Below are 21,850 nucleotides of genomic sequence, written 5' to 3' on the forward strand. Positions count from 1 at the left end.
TTGAACACTCCCAAACTCTCAAAGAAGAAGAGAAATGGAGAGCAAAAATGTATCATTCTCTCAGAGAGCTCTGGGATAATTCGAAGAAGGCTAAAATACACCTCATTGGGATCACTGAAAGTGATGAAGTGGTCTTGCAACTCACAGAGGCCCTTCTCCATGAAATTATGAAAGAGAATTTTCAAGATATGTCAAGATATTCTGAAATCCAGATAGCAGACAGTTTCAGAACCCCAGCACAACTCAATCCAAACAAGATATCCCCCAGGCATATCATAATTAACTTCACTAGTGTCAATATGAAGGCAAAAATAATGAAAGCAGCTAGACGCAAGAAATCTATTACCTACAAAGGGAAGAATATTAGAATGACTGAAGATGTCTCTGCTGAAACTTTTAAAGCCAGAAGAGGGTTGTCCTCGACCTTTAATTTCCTAAAGCAAAATAACTTTCAACCCTGGATCCTGTATCCATATAAACTGAGTTTCATTTATGACGGAGAAATTAAATACTTTAATGGCATTCATATGTTGAAGAAATTTGCCATAAACAAACCAGTACTCCAGGATATTCTCAGAACTATCTTCCATAGTGACACCCCAATCCTCTACCAAAAAAAGAACTTACTCAGAAACTTTGATCAAACTCCAACTTCCACAGTGGAGAAAGGACTAAAATTGTCCACTGGACTTTCAAAAAACTTGATACCCAAAATTTTACCAGACATATCAATATTCTCCATTAATGTGAATGACTTAAACTGTCAGGTAAAGAGGCACAGGATAGCTGACAGTATACAAAAACTCAGGCCAGATATTTGCTGCGTATAAGTCTTACCTTAAAAGATAAATATAGAGTCAGGGTGTAAGGATGGTCGTCCATATTTCAGGCAAAAGGTAATGAGAAAAAAGCAGGTGTTGCAATTCTATTTGCTGACACAATAGGCTTTAAACCAACAAAAGTAAAGAAAGATAAAAATGGTCACTACGTATTTGTTAAGGGTAATGCTCAATATGATGAGATTCCAATTATGAATATTTATGCACACAACCAGAATGCTCCTCAATTTATAAGAGAAACTCTAAAAGACACGAGCAACTTGATTTCTTCCAGCTCCATAATAGTCGGAGATTCCAACACTCCTTTGGCAGTGCTGAATAGATCTGCCATTAAGAAGCTGAGCAAAGAAATTTTAGATTTAAACCCAACCACCCAACATTTGGATTTAGCAGACATCTAGAGAACATTTCATTACAACAAAACTGAATACACATACTTTTCATTAGCCAATGGAACATACTCCAAAATCAATCATAGCTTAGGTCACAAGTCCAAGCTAAGTAAATTTAAAGGAATAGAACTTATTCCTTGCATCATTATCGGACCACCATGGAATAAAAGTTGAACTCAGTAACAACAGGAATCTGCAAACACATATACAAAAATGGAAGTTAAATAACCTTATTCTGAATGATACTTGGGTCAGAGATGAGATTAAGAAGGAAACTACCAAATTTTTGGAACAAAACAACAATGAAGACACAAACTGTAAGAACCTCTGGGATACCACAAAGGCAGTCCTAAGGCGGAAATTTGTAGCACTGCAAGCCTTCCTAAAGAGAACAGAAAGAGAGGAAGATAACAGCATAATGGGACATCTCAAGCAACTGGAAAAGGAAGAACATTCCAACCCCAAACCCAGTAGAAGAAAAGAAATAACCAAAATTAGAGCAGAATTAAATGAAATTAAAAACAAAAGAATGATATTACAGATCAATAAACCAAAAAGTTGTTTTTTGAAAATGTCGATAAAATAGATAAACATTTGGCTAACCTCACCAGCAAAAAAAGAGTAAAATCTCTAATTTCATCAATCAGAAACAACAAACACGAAATAACAACAGACTCCTTGGAAATTCAAAAGACTTTAATGAATATTACAAGAAACTTTATTCTCAGAAATATGAAAATCTGAAGGAAATTAACCAATACTTGGAAGCACTTCACCTTCCAAGACTTAGCCAGAATCAAGTGGAACTGTTGAACATGCCAATATCAAGTTCTGAAATAGCATCAACCATACGAGATCTCCCTAAAAAGAAAAGCCTGGGACCAGATGGCTTCACGTCAAAATTCTACCAAAACTTTGAAGAGGAACTAGTACCTATGTTACTCAACCTGTTCCAAAACGTAGAAAAAGAAGGAAGACTACCCAACAAGTTCTATGAAGCAAACATCACCCTGATCCCCAAACCAGGAAAAGACCTAACAAGAAAAGAAAATTATTCACCAATATCACTAATGAATATAGATGCAAAAATATTCAACAAGATCCTAACAAAGAGAATCCGGCAACATATCAAACAAATTATACATCATGACCAAGTCGGTTTTATCCCAGGGTCTCAAGGCTGGTTTAACATGCATAGATCTATAAATATAATTCATTGCATGAACAAAATAAAAAACAAAGACCACATGATTCTCTTAATTGATGCTGAAAAAAGCTTTTGACAACATTCAGCATCGTTTCATCATCAGAACACTTAAAAAAACTGGTATAGAAAGGACATTTCTTAAATTGATAGGGGCCATATACAGCAAACCCACAGCCAATATCATATTGAATGGAGTTAAACTGAAATCATTTCCACTCAGATCAGGAACTAGACAAGGCTGCCCATTGTCTCCACTGCTCTTTAACATTGTGATGGAAGTTTTAGCCATCAAAATTACAGAAGAAAAGGTGATCAAGGGTATCCATATAGGGTCAGAAGAGATCAAACTTATGCTTTTCACAGACGATATGATTGTATATATGAAAAACACCAGGGATTCTACTACAAAACTCTCAGGAGTGATCGAGGAATACAGCAGCATCTCAGGTTACAAAATCAACACTCATAAATCATTAGCCTTTATACATACCAACAACAGTCAAGCTGAAAAAACAGTTAAGGACTCTATTCCATTCACAGTAGTGCCAAAGAACATGAAATACTAGGGAGTATATCTAACAAAAGACGAGAAAGATCTCTATAAGAGAACTATGAAACTCTAAGAAAAGAAACAGCTGAAAACATTAACAAATGGAAAAACATACCATGGTCATGGTTGGGAAGAATTAACATTGTTAAAATGTCCATACTACCCAAAGCAATATACAATTTTAATGCAATCCCTATTAAAGCCCCATTGTCATACTTTAAATATCTTGAAAAAATAATACTTAGTTTTATATTGAATCAAAAAAAACCTCGAATAGCCAAAACATTACTCAGAAATAAAAACAAAGCAGGAGGAATTACGTTACCAGACCTCAGACTTTAGTATTTATCGAAAGTGATCAAAACAGCATGGTACTGGCACAAAAACAGATAAGTAGATGTCTGGAACAGAATAGAGAACCAAGAGGTGAATCCAGCCACTTACCATTATCTGGTCTTTGACACGCCAGTTAAAAACATTCAGTGGATAAAAGATTCCCTATTTAACAAATGGTGCTGGGTGAACTGGCGGCAACCTGTAGAAGACTGAAACTGGACCCACACTTTTCACTATTAACTAAGATAGACTCTCACTGGATAAAAGGTTTAAACTTAAGACATGAGACGATAAAAATACTAGAAGAGAGTGCAGGGAAAACTCTTTAAGAAATCTGTCTGGGCGAGTACTTTATGAGGAGGACACCCCAGGCAATTGAAGCAGCTTCAAAAATACACTACTGGGACCTGATCAATCTAAAAAGCTCTGCACAGCCAAGAACACAGTAAGTAAAGCAAGAAAACAGCCCTCAGAATGGGAGAAGATATTTGCAGGTTATGTCTCCGACAAAGGTTTAATAACCAGAATCCACAGAGAACTCAAACATATAAGCAAGAGAAGAACAAGTGATCCCATCGTAGGCTGGGCAAAGGACTTGAAGAGAAACTTCTCTGAAGAACACAGGGGCATGGCCTACAGACATATGAAAAAACGCTCATCACCTTTAATCATCAGAGAAATGCAAATCAAAACTACCTTCTAACTCCAGTACCATCTAACTCCAGTAAGATTAGCCCCTATCACAAAATCCAAAGACCAGAGATGTTGGCGTAGATTTGGAGAAAAGGCAACACTTCTGCACTGCTGGTTGGAATGCAAATTAATACATTTCTTTAGGAAAGATGTTTGGAGAACCTTTAGAGATCTAAAAATAGACCTGCTATTCAATCCTATAATTCCTCTACTAGGTTTATAAGGTTTATATCCTGAAGACAAAAAATCACATTATAACAAGGATATTTGTACCAGAATGTTTATTGCAGCCCAATTCCAATTGCTAAGTCATGGAAAAAGCCAAAGTGCCCATCGATCCATGAATGGAGTAATAAACTGTGGTATATGTACACCATGGAATATTATGCAGCCTTAAAGAAAGATGGAGACTTTACCTCTTTCATGTTTACGTGGATGGAGCTGGAACATGTTCTTCTTAGTAAAGTATCTCAAGAATGGAAGAAAAAGTATCCAATGTACTCAGCCCTACTATGAAACTAATTTTTGGCTTTCATATGAAAGCTATATCTCAGTTATAGCCTAAGAATATGGGGAATGGGGAGAGGGAGGGGAAGGAGAGGGGAAGATGGGTGGAGGGAGGGTGATAGGTGGGATTACACCTGTGGTGCATCTCACAAGGGTACTTGTGAAATTTAGTAAATGTAGAATGTAATTGTCTTAACACAATAACTAAGAAAATGCCAGGAAGGCTATGTTAACCAGTCTAATGAAAATGTGTCAAACTGTTCATAAAACAAATGTATGGTGCCCCATGATCACACTATAATAAAAAATAATAAAATAAAAAAATAAAATCATTTACAAAAAAATAAAATAAAATAAAAAGTGAAGGATGAAAACAGAGAACACATTTATTAGAATCTCCTAAGTTGTTCTGCGCACTTTCTTGTACATTTTCTTGTCTACACATTATATTAATGAACATAAAAATCATGATGAAGATGGTGACCCTCAGTACTGTTTTCTGTTCATTGTAGGAGGTAAGAGTAAAATGGTGAATAAATGTGATTAATGAAACATACAAAATTGAAAAATCAGAATGGACCAGACAACTGACAAAGGAAAAAGCAGCAGTGGGAAGGGAACCATCTACCTCGTTTGGAACTTGAACTTTTTCTTTTCGGAAGGTGAGAGTTATACCGGTAACATGCCTTCCTCATTCTGATTAGTTTCCATAATTTGCTCTATTGTTTGCTTCATAAACACATATGCTTTTGATGATCTGTCTCTAGGTGGTGGGGAGAAATGCACATTTTCTGATTCAGGTTTCATGATTTATACTTCTTAGATTTGCTGAACTCATCTAATGCCTCACAAACATGTTCAGCATGTACTGTTTTTCCTTCATCATAAGTGCCCATAGCAGCAGAAGCAGTGTGCCCTTTTGCTTGAATGAGGCACACTTCATTTCTTTGCCGTTATCAAGTTACAAATTTTGCTTCACTAGACTGAAGCATAGTTCTGACATCTATTTTCACATTAATGGTTTTGGGGTTCCCATTTCCTGCCACTTCTCTACGGAGACAGCTTTCAGCAAAAGCTCCCACAAAGAAAGAACGATAATAATCAGAACAAACACAATAAAGCTGTGAGCATGGCCATTTTCTTGTCTGGCATAAAAGTTGGACAAGTATTTTCCCTGCTATTCTGAACTCTCAGTCCATCTTTTCCCCAGGCCTAGAAGTCTGGAAGTCTAACCCCTGCAGAGCTCAGAGTTTCTGGTGGTTCTTTGCTAGGGCTGGGCATTGTATGGGCCATGGGGCAGGTGCGCTAAAAATGTGACATCAGAAGAAGTGGAGAGATACAAGGGGCAGAGGACTGGCCCAGTGCCAGCAAGTACATAGTAGCGGCTGGCAGAGGCTTGGGGACCTATGTGGTGGAACAGCAGCAGTGATGGTACCCTGCTCCCTCCATGGTAAAATTTTAGGAAGCTATCTCACCACTTCTATGGACCACTAGAGGGAGCCCAACCTCGCCCCACAGTGGTACCAGAGGAGGAGTGTGGCTGGGTGAGAGCTGCATTCTCTGAGGGAGTAAATCACACACCGAGTCAACCCCCACCTTGGAGCAGACTCAGGGAAAACATGACCCAGTTTCCAATGAGCACCAAAGGGTGTCAGGATTCAGCTCCCTTTGTGTGCTGGTGGCAGAATGCAACGGCCTGGTTAAGAAATCATTGACTCCCCTTTGACTTTGGCAGGCACAGATCCCTGGCACATTTGCTCATTGGAGGGAACTCAGCAAGAGATCCTCAGGATTAACACTGACTGCTCATGGCAGATGTGAAAGTGGGGAAGGAGTTCCAACCTCCCTGCACTAACTCATTTGCTGGGTAGGCCTTTCTGACTCCATGGAGTACCAGAACAAGTCATATTTGAACTGCTAGTCAACCCCTGCTGTCTGCTTGTTGGAGACATTTTCAACTCTCCCACATGAACAGTGATTGTGCTGCCCAGGACAATTAGTTTAGAACTCCTGACCTGGGCTGTCTACCTGGGGATGCTCCAAGGTTGAACCCTGGTAGGGTTGAAATGGGAGAGACTGATGCTCCTCTTCAAGTTGTTGCTGCTTGGAGGTGGGGTGTCTTAGTTGCTTTTATCTCTCCCCAGCTAAGATTTCAGACCAAAGCCACTGATTCCCTAGGACTGGATAAAGGCTGGCTGAATACAAAACAGAGCCACATAGCCCCATCACACCTACCATGTCCCCAGACTCTCAGGATGCACGATGGAAAGAGACCTCTGTAAAGCTGTAGGGAAAAAAGCCACAGTCACTAGTTCCAACTTTTTCATAAAAGGATGGTGAACTACAACTCAGGGATCCCTCAAACCATTTTCACTTTAGCAGCATCTCCAGGCAAAATGTAAAAAATAACCATTGGCTGGTGTGGCGCCTGTGGCTCAAGGACAAGTATATGCAGTATATGCTGGCTCCACGTACTGAAGGTGGCAGGTTCAAAACTGGCCATGGCCAAAAACTGCAAAAAAAAAAAAAAATCATTGGGCAGAACCAGTGGAAATACTCTGGTAATATGAATACTCAGGGTAGATTAACAACCCCATGGAATGACAAAAAAGACACAATAGAATATGCCATTCATAAACAAATGGTTGAAATGTCAGAAAAGGAATTCACAATATGGATGGCAAATAAGATTAATAGAATGGAACGAAAGTTGGAATTAAAAATACAAGGAGTAGTTCAAAAGTTGTCTCAAGAAATCAATGAATTCAAAGACAAAATATGCAATGATTTAGACATAAGGAGGAAAAAAAAATGAAGACCTCAATGAACTCAGAAATACAGTAGAATCCCTCAGTAATACAGTGAAGCAGGCAGAAGGAAGGATCTCCAAAGTTGAATAGAAAGCTTTTGAAGGCTCTAAAACACTCAAAGAGGCAGAGAAGTAGAGAGCAAAAATGGATTACTTGGTGAGAGGGTTGTGGGACCACTTCAGAAGACCAAACATTCACCTAATGGGAATTCCTGAAGGTGAAGGGGATAATTTCAAATTATATCCTCTACTCCAAGATATAACGGAGGATAATTTGCCAAGCATGACAAAAGATACAGAAATTCAGATAGTAGATAGTGTCAGAACACCAGCACAATTCAATCCAAATAAAGCATCTTCTGGACACGTTGTAATTAACTATACCCAAGTAAAAATGAAGGAGAGAATTCTGCAAGCAGCCAGACATAACAAAAGTATAACCTACAAGGGGAAGAATATTAGCATGACTGTAGATATCTCTGTTGAAAATTTTCAAGCCACAAGAGGATGGTCATTCACCTTCAATCTCTGAAAAGAAAAGAACTTTCAGCCCAGGATCCTGTATCCAGCTAAACTGAGTTTCATTTGTGATGGAGGAATCAAATACCTCACCTGCATACACATGTGGAAGAAATTTGCCATAACTAAGCCAGCTATCCAGGAAATTCTCAGACTCATCCTCCATTATGATCAGCTTAATGGTCTACCACTAAAGTAAATTCGCCCAGAAAATGAATGAAACCTAATATCCACAATGGTGAAATGATTGAAAATATCCACTGTGGGGGAGGAGGCAAGATGGCTGATTGGAACCAGATTTCCACAGAGGCACCCATCCAGAAGGAGAGTTAAAGGACAGAAGTTTAGCAAGTAAGCTGATGGTTTAGAGCTGAGCCAAGGGTGAAGACTAAAGAGCACATATCAAAGCATCCCTTCTACAAGCAAGCAAGCAGAGTTCATAGCTCTTCCTATTTTATCCCATGGGAGAGACACTCTATAAACCAGAACTCCTTCCCAAGAGAGGACCCATTAGTGTGCCATGGCACTCTCCCTCCAGGCATTAAACTGAACATAGACTCTACCTGCAATTCTGAACTTCCAGCACTCCCCTCCACTCTCATGCCGTGGTCTGGAAGCCTGTCCCCCATGGAGTCCATAATCTTGGGCATTTTCTCGAGAGGTGTGGACAGGGTGTGGGCTGTTACAAGTCTGTGCTGAAATGGAGGCATGGGTGGAAACTGGGGACTGTGGATCATGGGAGCCATACAGGAGAGAGAGAGATGGCATTCCACAAGGCAGCCCAGCAGCGGCAGTGGTGGGATCAATAGGGCTCATGCCCCTGGTGATGTTTTGGAGAAACATTTTCCACCTCTCTTAGCAAGCAGAGGCAGCTGGGCCTCTGCTCTGGTGGCGGCTATGGGCGAAACAGATGTGGGATGGACACAAAGGCCCCCTGAGCAAAGGATATGCCTGAGGTGATACCTGCCTTGGAGTGTCATGGCAGGAACAGAGAATAGAATCCATGTGCATGCAGAGATGGCACACTCCTAGGGCAGAGCTGAGTCAGAAATGCTACATTTGTGAGCCCAAGATGCAAGTGTCCCCCAGGGGAGCTTAGCTGGGACAAAAGCAGGCAGGGCAACAGCATCAGCCCATGGAAGGGCCGAAACTGAGAGTTTCTGAACTCTAAGTGAACCCGCCCCAGCATAGAGTGCAGTGTAGTCAGAGATGCCAGCTACATGAGAATAGGTGCAGCAGCAACAACACAGGGTGGGACTGAGCCATAGTTTCTGTGAACTCAAATAGTGCCTGGCCCATACAGCTATAAAGCCAGGACAAAATGCAAATTCTGTGAGAATTGAGTTGTCTCAAGAATTCAATTAATTAAAAGACAAATCAACAAAGTTTTGACACATAGAGGCAAGAATTTGAAGCCCTCAAAGATCTGAGAAATACAGTAGAATCCCTCAGTAACAGAATGGAGCAGGCAGAAGAAAGGATTTTTGACAATGAAGACAAAGCTTTTGAATGCTTCCAAATGCTCAACGTGGAAGAGAAAGGGAGAGCAAAAATGGATCATTCTCTCAGAGAGGTCTGGGACACTTCAAAGCAAACTAACATTTGCCTTATAGGAATTCCTGAAGGGGATGAGGTTGCTTTGAAAGCCTTGAGATGCTCTACTGCAAGAGATAATCGAGGAGAACTTACCAAACATGGCAAGAGATTCTGAAATGAAGAAAGAAGACAGTTTCAGAACCCCAGTATGACTCAACCCAAATATAGCATCACCCAGACACATAATAATTAACTTTGCCAAAATTAATATGAAGGATAAAATTCTGCAAGCAGCCAGATGTAAGACAGCCATAACCTACAAGGGGGAAAATATTGGAATGACTTCAGATCTCTCTATTGAAACTTTTCAAGCTAGAAGAGGATGGTCATCAACCTTTAACCTCCTAACACAAAATAACTGTCAACCCAGGATCCTGTATCCAGCTAAACTGAGGTTCATTTATGATGGAGAAGTTAAATACTTTAACGACATTCACATGTTGAAGAAATTTTCCATAAAGAAACCACCTCTCCAGGATATTCTCAATCCTATCCTCTATAGTGACCAGCACAATCCTGTACCTGCAAAGTCAACTCACTCAGAAACTTTTGATCAAAATCCAACTTCCACTGTTGCAAAAGGATTAAAAATGCCTACTGGACTTTAAAAAAAATTGATACCCAAAATACTACCAGGTTTATCAATATTCTCAATTAATGTGAATGGCTAAAATTATCCTCTAAAGAGGCACAGTTTTGCTGACTGGATATACAAATTTAAGTCATATATCTGCTGCATATAAGAATCTCAATTTACCTTAAGAGATAAATATAGACTCAGGGTGAAGGGATGGTCATCTATAATGCAGGCAACCCTGAATAGCCAAGACATTACTCAGAAATAAAGACAAAGCAGTAGCTATCAGCCTACCAGACTTCAGTCTATACTATAAATCTATAGTTATCAAAACAGCATGATAGTGGCACAAAAATACTAAGGTAAATGTATAGAACAGAATAGAGAACCAAGAGTTTAAGCCGGACACTTACTATCATTCGATCTTTAATAAGCATATCAAAAACATAAATAGGGAAAACATTCCCTATTCAACAAATGGTACTGGGTGAATTGGCTGGTGACTTGTAGAAGACTGAAACAGGACCCTCATCTTTCACCATTAACAAAAATGGATTCTCATTGGATAAACAGTTTAAACTTAAGACAAAAAATATAAAAATACTATTAGCAGGGACAGGGAAAACACTTGAAAAAATTGGCCTGGAAGAATATGCTATGAGGAGGACCCCAGTCCCCAGGCAAATGAAGTAACACCAAAAATATATTACAGGGATCTGATAAAACGAAAAAACATCTGCACAGCAAAGAACAAAGTAAATAAAGCAAGCACACGGTCCTCAGAATGGGAGAAGATTTTTTCAGGTTATGTTTCCAACAATGATTTGATAATTAGATTAAACAGAAAACCCAAATTAATTAGTAAGGTAAGAACTATTGATCACATTTCATTTTAGGCAGGAGAATTGAACAGAAGCTTCTCTGAAGAAAATAGGCGCATGGCCTACAGACACATGAAAAACCGCTCATCATCTTTAATCATCAGAGAAATACAAATCAAAACCACTTTGAGACATCATCTAACTCCAGGAAGAGTATCCCACATCACAAAATCACAAAACTACAGATTTTGGTGTGGATGTGGACAGAAGGGAATATTTCTGCACTGCTGGTGGGAATGCAATCTAATATGTCCCTTTTAGAAAGAGGTTTGGAGAACACTTAGGATATTAAAAGTAGACCTACCATTTGATCCTGCTATGCCTCTGCTAGGAATAAATCCAGATGACCAATCATCATTTTACAACAAACATATTTGCACCAGAATGTTTATTACAGCACAGTTCATGATTGCCCAGTCATGAAAGAAGTGCAAGTGCCCATAGCCCCTGAATGAAGTAACAAATTGTGGTATATGTATACCATGGAATATTGTGCAGCCATAAAAATATGGAGACTTTGACCCTTTTATGTTCACATTATGGAGTTTGAACATATTGTTCTTAGTAACATATCTCAAGAATGGAAGAAAAACTATACTCAGTACTGTTATGAAACAAATATATAATCCCCCATACTTTTATATGAATGATGAATCACAACTATAGCCCAGAATGAAAGAGGGAAGACAGGGGGAGAATAGGGGAAGGGGGAAGCTGTGTGAAGAGAAGGTAAACAGTGGGACATCACCTATGGTGCATATCATAAGGGTACATGTCAAATCTTTTAAGAGTAGAGTATAAATGTCTTAACACAACAAATAATTAAGTAAGGTGAACCCTATGTTAACCAATTTGATATAAGCATTACAAATTATGTCTAAAATCAGCACCTTGTACCCCATAAAAGCAGTAATGTACAGTTATGATTCGATAAAAAAATTATGATATAAAAATAATAAGAACTTCATAAAAAAAAACTCAGTGTCCCTTCATTTCGACAATAACTTCTGACTTCTTTGCTTGTTTTTGTGTTTGTATTAACTTCACATTTCTACTCACCTGTGTCAAATGCATGCCGAGTGTCCATGTGCATTGTTAGCATTTTTACAGTATACTTCTTTCTTTCATTTAAATGAACTTTAGGAGGTGAGTAGAGATTATACTTCAGGAACACAGAGCAGGCATGAGATGGGACATATTTTTGTGACTGAGGCCTTTTTATTGAGAAAATGGCTCAAACACTAAAGAGTGGACACTCCAGGTACATCTTACCCCTCACAGTCTGGTATACCATTTGTTACATTAGATGGTGAATTTTCAGAACTTTGCTCCTTCCTTACCCTAACTCAACTAAAGGACAAGCAGGAATTTTGTATTATTCACAGTTTTAACCAGAACTCTGTTTCAACTCATTTCTCAGGTGTTTTTATTTACTTCCCCATTCCACTTTGCCTTGTTTGATGCACAGTTGCTTATACTTTTGAACGCAAGGAAGTTCTGAATGTACAGATACATTCTATCAGTCCTCATTCATTCCTAGTCAGGAGACATGTTTCCATATGCAAACATGTGTAGTACCCATTCAAAGAACCCCTAAAGGCCCCTAACTGTCTCATCCTGAGTTCCCCGCACATCTGAACCCCCTCTTGGGTTAATTCCCAAAACAGGTTTCAGAATAGAACAGGAAGTTCCCTTAGTGCCCAAAGATTCCTAGACACGGGTAAAACAATGGTGCAACTTACCACAACCCCCTAGCAATGGCTAAACAATGGTGGAAAGCTTACTCAAGCAAAATTTCCCAAGCCAAGTTTATCCCCATGCCAGCTGCCAGGATGTAACCCCTTGACTCACTGTAACCAGTGCCAAACCCCTGACTCACTCTAACCCCACCCTTGTGAAAACTGACATGCTGTTGCCCGCCTGAGCCAACTCTGTAACCCCGCCCCTGAGCTAACCACCTGCCATGTTTTGCTTCTGTTTTTGCTTGGCTTGCCACATAGCACAAAAATGGTATAAAAATCAGCTTGATCCTCGCCTTGGGGCCGTTTGCCCTTTGGACAAAAACAGGCCTACGCGGGTGTAATAAATCACTATCTGATTTATACCTAGAGTGGGTATACCTGAGTCTGTCTTCAGGTAGCATGAGTACAACACATGCACTATTAACATGCTTATTTCCGTTCTGTGTTTAAAAATTGATAACTGAAACCTGGGAAATTTTACATTATCACAAGACAAAATCAGTAGCAATCAGAAAGAAAATCCAATTCTCAAATGTGAATTTAAATGATATAGCACAATATGACAGTGCTATTTTCTGAAACAGACTGTCGGCTTAAGCCCACGTTTAATATATTCTAATGTCCTCATAAGACAGTGAGTGAAGGAACCTTGGTACCATTTAATAATTTCCTGAAGCTATGTGAGTTACAACTTGCTGTACCCTCACATCAAAGTCCCTTTCTTCAAGGTCGGATCTCCTACATAGGCACAGTCTAATGACCTAATTCCCTCTCTCAGCACACACACTGAACTGAGTTAGAGGCCACAAGGTGGAAGAACCACTCTACCTGGCACGACTGATGTGCAGTATACAAACTACATTACAGTTTGGTACATTGGGAATGACGACTCTTTGAACATGAGTCCAACTCAGTGGTCATCATGATGAAATTGCTGGTAATTTCTCTTGCTTAGTAATATGATTCTGTACTTGGCATTACCGTCCTTATCATGTAAGGTTACAAAACTGAAGAGCCAGAAAAACACCAAAAATCCTCTGCCTGGATTCCAAGGACAAAGATTAGCTGTAAGTCACTCTTTACTTTAGGAAGGTTTAAGTTTTATAACTAGTTAAAAAAAAACTGTTTAAAATTAAATATTAGCTAACCACGTATGAATTCTAAAATGCTATTCCAGTAGAAATGTCCCTTGGACTATGTCACATCATTCATGTAAAGAAAACAACATTAAACCAGGAACTTAAATTTAAATTTGTTGATACCTGTGGCTGGTTATTTTCACTTCCTTTAGGTTCTTCTTCCTCTTTCACTGATTTTGATAAAATTTTGTGTCCTGTAAATTTCATATATTAAGTTAAATGACTTGCTTAGAATGATATGATAAAATCTCTCAGCTTTATAAAAATGTATACAAACCTAAATTTATTTTTATCTTATAAATTGAGAGTTTAGATGAAGTTAAGTCTTTAGCAAACTATATACTTCTTTAAAAATTAATCCTAATCATCTAATACTTGAAAAACCACTCAGAAGGCTACTAGATGTCACCAGGTAGAAGGCATACGAAGATCACAGATTAACTCACAAATTCTTCCATCCAACATAAATGACAAAGCCATCATAAACAAAGAAAATTTTATCAATCCAGAAAAACATATCAAGTAGCCCTATGTACTCCTGTCTACCTCCTATTAGAACCTTCAACGCATTGCACATGTTAATCATCAAGTTGTTGTTACTTTTTATACCTTCATCAGTGTATGCCTGGTAATATATATGTGAAATGCTTTCTGCTCATATGCTGACAATCTTCTTTCCATTTTTTTTTTTTTACACAGATTGCTACGTGAGGACTCCATTCATTATGGCACTTTCCCTGGATAAACAGGCATATCCTCCCTCAGTAAGGCCTCAATACTCTAAGGATTTCTCCTTTGCAACTTCCCCACCTCAACTGTAAGTTATCTATTTCCTTTTCTATTCCCCAGATCTCAAGGCTGTAGGACACAATATTCCATAGCATCATTGGCAAACAGTTTTTATCTATTTTACTTGATAATTATGGAATGCGGTTAAAGGAAAATGAATAAGATGCATCAAGGTTGGCATTTCCAGAGCTCATGTGTGAGCTGAGAAGGAAAGGGTGAGATGAGCAAGCTGAAAAGTTGGAGAGGCCAAGAAAAAATGAGAGCAGGACGGGATGGAGCCCCCTGCTGCCTACAGATTAGGTGTACACTGTATCCTCTAGCTTTCCCATCTTAACATTTCTTCCTCCACTCATTCAAAAGCCTTGTAAGATACATCTAAGTAATTATGCATATTCACTCTAAATATGACATATTTATAAAAAAGGAAACAAATTGATTCCCCTCATCATTATAACATATTAACTAATTTTTACATTTAAAAATCAGTGTCATATTCATTGAAAATATTAAGGAAAGTCATGGAATGGGCTCAATAAATTTATGGTTTTTGACTTTATTTTCTGTGGGGATATTACATTAATCTCTTCCTGATTTTAGAAAACACCTATTTTAATAAAGAACATTTTTAAAAATGACTAGTGTTTTTATATTCAAGTTAATGTATTTTTATGAATTAATATACATATAGCACATATCTCTGATGCCTAACACTTACAGGAGGAGAAATGCATTGCTGCTATAGCCCCACAGATTCACCATTCCCCACAATTTTTTTTTTCTCCCAAAATGTTCCTTGAATATCCAGACTGGAGAATTCAAACAGAAATAGTTTCAAATACCGGATCCTATCCTTCCAAATTCCACGTTATAATTCTAGCACACTCTCTTGCTTCCAGTGATCTCTGTGGCAGAAGTAATCTTAATCTTCTGTGTAAATGCAACTTTCTTGAATTGATACCAGAGCATTCTCTCGGTTTTCTTCATCATTAACTGCAACATTATGGGGATAACTTATTCCTTCCCTCTTTCCCTGCTCATGAAACTTTTTTTCAGATCTCTCGTCACCATTCTTTTCAGGGATCATTTATGTCCCTTATTTCCTCTTCAATTACTAGTAATAGTTCATATCTATAATTTGGAAATGTTCACTTTTTTCTTTATCCCATCTGGCTAGGAACATGTTCAGAAATACATATAAAAACAAAATAATGCCCTCCGTTGATCCTTCTGTTGGAAATGTTCTCCAATAGCTCTTCCTATATATTTCTCTACAGGGATGTCTATAGTCTTGTTACTTAGTGTGGTCCAAGAACCCACAGCATTGGAGTCACCTGAGAAGTATTAGAAACACAGAGTCCCGGGGGAGTGGTAGCTCGACCCTGTAATCCCAGCACTCTGGGAGGCCAAGGCAGGTGGATGCCTGTGCTTTGGAGTTTAGGACTAGCCTGAGCAAGAATAAGATCCCATCTGTAAAAATTGTCTTTTACAGGAAGATACAGTTCTTACCTTCTACTTGTGCATTTACTCTGTTTTTTTCTTCTTGATTGGCATCCTGAGATGAATGACTAAGATCCTTCTCTGAAAGAGTCTCTGAAATACTCTGTTAAAGTTAATATCAATATGAGTTAAGTTAAAAATAATAAGTTACATCAATATTTGCTAATCATTTTCTTCAAAAACAACTGAATTTCTTTTGGTAAAAGCAATTACATATAAAACTAAGAGAAACATGTATTGAAAGCCAAACACTTCAATACAGAACTTCATATATGCTGTCTAGCTCAAGCTCATCTTTTATGTGCATATCGGTGTGTAGACACAGCATGAAAGGCCACAAGGAATCATATTCACAAAAAATATGAACTCGTGCATGTTTCAACATGGAACAAGCTTGAAAATAACCGATTACTTTGTACTCACCACAAGAAATAAGAGAACATTTTTTAAAACAAAATACACTTGCTCTAATATTTACCCATTAAACACATAAAATATTTCTTAATGGAATTTAGCATGAAAATTTGACACACAGCATTCTAATAAACTTTGTATATGTCATACTGGGCATAAACTGAACATTCATTTTTATTTCATATTAACATAAGTGTACCTAAACAGAACATTTCTGAAGCTGCTTTATTTAGGTAAACAAAAGGTTAGAAAAATATAAAATATGTTTTGTAGAGCTTTTACTTATGGTTGAATAAAAGGATACCACAGTTAAAAATAACTGTTTTATTATGTTTAAATAAAATCAAACAAACACTAGATATAGTATGTAACTTTTTACTAACAAAAAGCAAATTAGGAACTATAGAAAACCTCAATATAAAAGCATACAAACATTTATTTTTTAAGCATCTAAGGTATCCCAGACACGTATTTGCACATTTTCATTTCTATGCATTATAATGATAAAAATAAAATTGACTGATGATGATGATGATGATGATGATTACCCTACCTTCTGCTTCCTGGTGTTCCCAGGATGTTTAGAGTAAAAAATGATACATATGTGATCCATTGCTTTCTTTCCTATCTTCCTCCCACAATTTCACATGGCTGGCTCCCTCTCATCCTTTAGCTGATAGCTTGAAAATCACACTCAGAAAGATCTTTCCTGACTATAGATTTCCACCCCAGTCCTTTCCGCATTAACTGCAATCTTCTTCTATATTGTCTAACCTGATATTCTCTGTTTTCTCTATATGAAGCCCCCATAGTAAGTCAGAATTTTTGGTTGTTTGGCTTTCTGTTGATACTACTATATCTATATGAAGCCCACATAGTAAGTCGGAATTTTTGGCTGTTTGGCTTTCTATTGATACTACAATACCATAAGTCATCCTATTGTACATTCAATGTCTAAGTACTTAGCACATAATTGGTACTCATAGTACCAGATACTACTTCAGAGGCTGAGGCAAGGGGATAATTGAAGCCCAAGAGTTTGAAGTTGCTGTGAGCTATGACACCACAGCACTCCACCCAGGGCACAGAATGAAATTCTATCTCAAAAAAAAAAAAAAAATATATATATATATATATCAAGGTCAAACATGTACAAATCTCATTGGGAAGGTTGTAAGCACAAAATCACTATTCTTACAGGATGTCTCCCACAACAGTCTCCCAAAACTTATTATACCCCAAATTAGAAAGGCTCATGCCAGTTCTAACTTGCTTAACTTTCCATTTTTTCCTTGACACTACTGTCTTAATGTTTTTGTTTTAAAGAACTACTTCCCATATTTATTAAATCATTAAATAAAACTGTGAACATTTCTTACATTTGCATGCATACTTTTCAAACTATAAAAATGTTTCCAGATTTCATACTATATTTGTTCATTACACATACCTAAGAGGTTGACATTATTGCCATGTTTATGAATTAGGTCACAGACATTCAAAATTAATTAAATAATTTCCCTCAGTTTCCACAGAAAGTGAAAGATCCAGAATAACACGTCTTTTGACATCCATTTGATGCTGGTGCTGCTGCCCAACCACTGCTTCTAAGAGGTCAGCCTTTCCCATGTCTTCCTACCTGAGCTCTGCTTCCGAATAAATTGTCAGTATTTCACACCTACAGTATATCAGAAGCATGGCTGCCACAAAAGTATTCTATGTGTTCTATTTTAGAAAATGATTTTTGCTTATTAAAACTCCAGTAAATCAAATTGTTACTATTACAGTCCAACATGTTCACTTACTCCCCATGATTTTTTTTTTTTCTCTTAAAATGTTCCTTGATGATCTAGACTGGTCAATTCAAACACAGTAACAGTTTTGAGTGCCAGATTTTGTCATTACATGTTCCAAGTTATAAAAATCAAGTCTCCAAACTGCTTTTCCCTGAATTTCATTAGGCCTTTTATTACACATCCATATTTAACAAAGACTCATGTATTTGGCTATAGGTGAATTTGGAATAATTCTTTAATTTTTAAATAAACTTAACTTCAAAGCCAAATGGAATTCTTATAACTCCTAAGCCTTATCATTTTGTATTATATTACACTGTCTTTTTAAAGGAATCTTGCAAATTAGCAGAATTTTACTATCCAGCAGCTCATTCTTTCCACATAATTACTTTATTAATTATGGCCTGATAATGTAAGAAAATAATTCCTTGTGGGAACATACGCAGCTGAGAAAAGGTAATTAAAAGCATCCCTTTTATGTTTTAAAGTTGTCAATGCTTACATTTTAAAGTAATGATAAGAAAAGACAGTACCTCCAAATACAAACTTGGTTCTTTTGGTTTGTCGTGTCCTGATAACAGTACAGAGATTTTATCTATAAAATGTCATTTAAAGATAAATTAATGATAAAAATATTACTGCATTTTCAAAACATATACAAATGTATCTCCATTTGTGACTATTTCAGTAAAATAAAACTCATAGCAAAAAGAATTTCAGAAGGTTAAAGCAGTTTCAGGAAAAAGTTTATAGTATAAAAAAGGTGGCAAAAGAAACGTACTTAAAAGGAATGGACAGTATATTTAAAAGGAATGGACATTATCTACTTGTGACCTTACCTATGGTGCATATTGCAAGGGTACATGTCAAATCTATGAAGTGTAGAGTATCAATGTCTTAACACAACAATTAAGTAAGTGAGGTGAAGGCTATGTGACCCAGCTTGATTTAAGCATTCAAAATTGTATATAAAATCAGCACATCATACCCCATAAATACATTACTGTACATAGTTATGATTTAATAAAAACAATAAAATAAATCAAAGGAATGGAAATTAAACCAATACGCATTATTGGTTTTTATTTCATAATAGCATGTAATTAAAAATTTTAGATGTTTCCCCTAATTATAAGATTACCACCTCTAATAATTTATTTACACAAAAATAAAATTGTCATTACCTATTTGCTTTTGTGTAGCACTTTCAACAATACCAATCGTGTTGGTATTGTCTCCAACTTCTGACTCTCTTGCTCCTTCCTATTGAGAAAAAGAAAAGTCAACTTCAGGAAATGTATTGATTCACTCACACATCAATCTGTTAGCAAAACAACACACATTCACTATGTTTATCAAGCATATGCACTACCTGGGAGAATAATTTGAACATAGAAACAGAAGACAGAGTCTGTCCTATATTTAAGTGGGTGTGGCAAAGATATATGGAAACAAATAAGAAAGGTAATTCATGAGTCTGTAATTACAGTAAATTAATTACACAAACGATACAATGGAGGAAGAGTCAGTTCTACTCAGGAAGCTTAGGAAATGCAGCAAAGATAGAGGCGTATTTTCAAAGACACGATGTGCACAGTGAGAGTGTGAAGGGCTTTTAGACAGGAGAGAAGGGGCAAAAGGATGAGGAATGGAACCACAGGGCATATGAGGGCTATGAAGGTAATGCGGTAAAACTGCAACCTTGTGATAAGGAACAGGTTTCAGAGATGAAATGGGAGAATCAGGCCAAGCTACCAAAGACAGGTGGCAGAAGAAGTGCAAATTTTCCCTTTCCTGTAATGGGATCCACTCAATAAGCAGGTAAGTCAGGCCACCACAAACATATTTTCAAAAGGTCACCTTGGTAGCAATGTGAAAACAGATGAACACCTGACAAAATCAGAAAAGAGCTTTTCAAAATCATAGATCAGAAAGAGAATTATGGTAACAAGCTATGAACACTGGTAATGGTGAGTGACTGGATTGGTGATCTGCAGGAGAGATAAAGTACAAGATTTACACTAACTTAATGTTTCAGTGCTACTTACTAGATGTTATTTACTAGAAAAGAAAAATCAGATGACAAAATAGGGCACCAAGAGTCAAGGAAGTAAGGGAAGGGTTAAGGACAGTGTGTTCAGTCCTTAAAATCCAATATGTCAACTATGAAGCACCCAAGGACATAGGAGATAAATCTGGATACATACTTTAGGAAGAGATTACTTACTCATGAAAGGAATATGGTGTTAAGAACATAAGTATGTGTAAGATATTCTAACTGGCACACCTATGTAGTGCAAATCCAACAGAACTCTGACATTTGGAAAATGAGAACAAGAGGAGAAAATAAAACCATAGGATTCAAATTTTATATTTTAACATTTTTGAAGAAAAATATACTTTCATTAATATATGCAAATATTTATTTCTTGTTATTGTGTGCATTTTTAAAATTGAAGAAATTGTTTAACTCAAAAAAAAAAATTCAAGATGCTACAAGAAAACTCTTTCAATAATTTTCCCTACAAATTTTAACTTGTAGAAGAAAAATGCTGTTATGATTAGAGAATTATGAGGGCATTTTAAGTACTACTATGATGTAAGAAAGAAATGTAAAACCCTAGTTTGAATTTCACATGGTTTTCTTATTCTTCTGTCAACAACATACTAATAACTCTGTCTATTGACACCTGATAGAATGGTCATTAAAAGTTAAAGAAAAGGGGTGTGGTATGTCTTTTGTGGGTGGGACAAGGGTTCTTTTTTTATTATTATTAAATCATAGCTGTGTACATTGATATGATCATGGGGCATCATACACTAGCTTCATAAACCGTTTGACACGTTTTCATCACACTGGTTGACACAGCCTTTCTGGCGTTTTTTTAGTTATTGTGCTAAGACATTTACATTCTACATTTACTAAGTTTCACATATACCCTTGTAAGATGCAGCACAGGTGTAATCCCAATTATCCCCCTCCCTCTATGCCCCTCCCCCTCCCTCCTCTCCCTTTCAAACTTCCCTGTAAATATCTCAAGAATGGAAAAAAAAGTACCCAATGTACTCAGCCCTACTATGAAACTAATTTAGGGCTTTCACATGAAAGCTATAACTCAGTTACAACCTAAGAATAGGGAGACAAGGGTTCTTATCTAACAAAGCAATCAATGTACGCTGGATCTGTGTACTCTCAAGGAAACTTCAACAACAACAACAACAACAAAATTGAAGAAAGGATCTAGAATTTAAAAAACCCTATGATTATACATGTTGAAGATTCAGAAATCTCCCAGTATATCCATGATTGTCCAGCAGGACCCGATACTCACATGAGGAAAGAAGAAATGGACTAAAACATCGGGCCCACAGGACTGTGGTGTTTTACTGATAAAAGACATTGTGCACAAGGTTTGACAAGTATGAATACTAAAGTTAATAATGCTTCTTTAGAATAATAAAATGTTTGCATTCTGGATATATTTGTCAAATTAAGAAATGACCTTCCAGAGATAATTTTGTATACTATTTGGCAGTCTTTACTGCCTTATGCTTCTATAATTTTGT

The 21,850-nt window shown here is 37.2% G+C and overlaps 1 protein-coding gene across 1 annotated transcript in view; it reads right to left on the reverse strand.

Moving 5' to 3' along the window:
* LOC128579443 (putative ankyrin repeat domain-containing protein 20A4) overlaps positions 1-21,850 on the reverse strand; it is a 68,363-nt gene that overhangs the window by 6,894 nt on the left and 39,619 nt on the right. Inside the window, exons 8-11 of the mRNA XM_053581537.1 lie at positions 19,468-19,546; positions 18,817-18,878; positions 16,083-16,176; positions 13,911-13,981 (exon numbers count right to left, since the gene is read on the reverse strand). Of these exons, the coding sequence (XP_053437512.1) occupies positions 13,911-13,981; positions 16,083-16,176; positions 18,817-18,878; positions 19,468-19,546 (306 nt within the window). The remainder of the gene's footprint in view (positions 1-13,910; positions 13,982-16,082; positions 16,177-18,816; positions 18,879-19,467; positions 19,547-21,850) is intronic.

Source organism: Nycticebus coucang, unplaced genomic scaffold (assembly GCF_027406575.1).
Source record: "Nycticebus coucang isolate mNycCou1 unplaced genomic scaffold, mNycCou1.pri scaffold_54, whole genome shotgun sequence".
Lineage (NCBI taxonomy): Eukaryota > Metazoa > Chordata > Mammalia > Primates > Lorisidae > Nycticebus > Nycticebus coucang.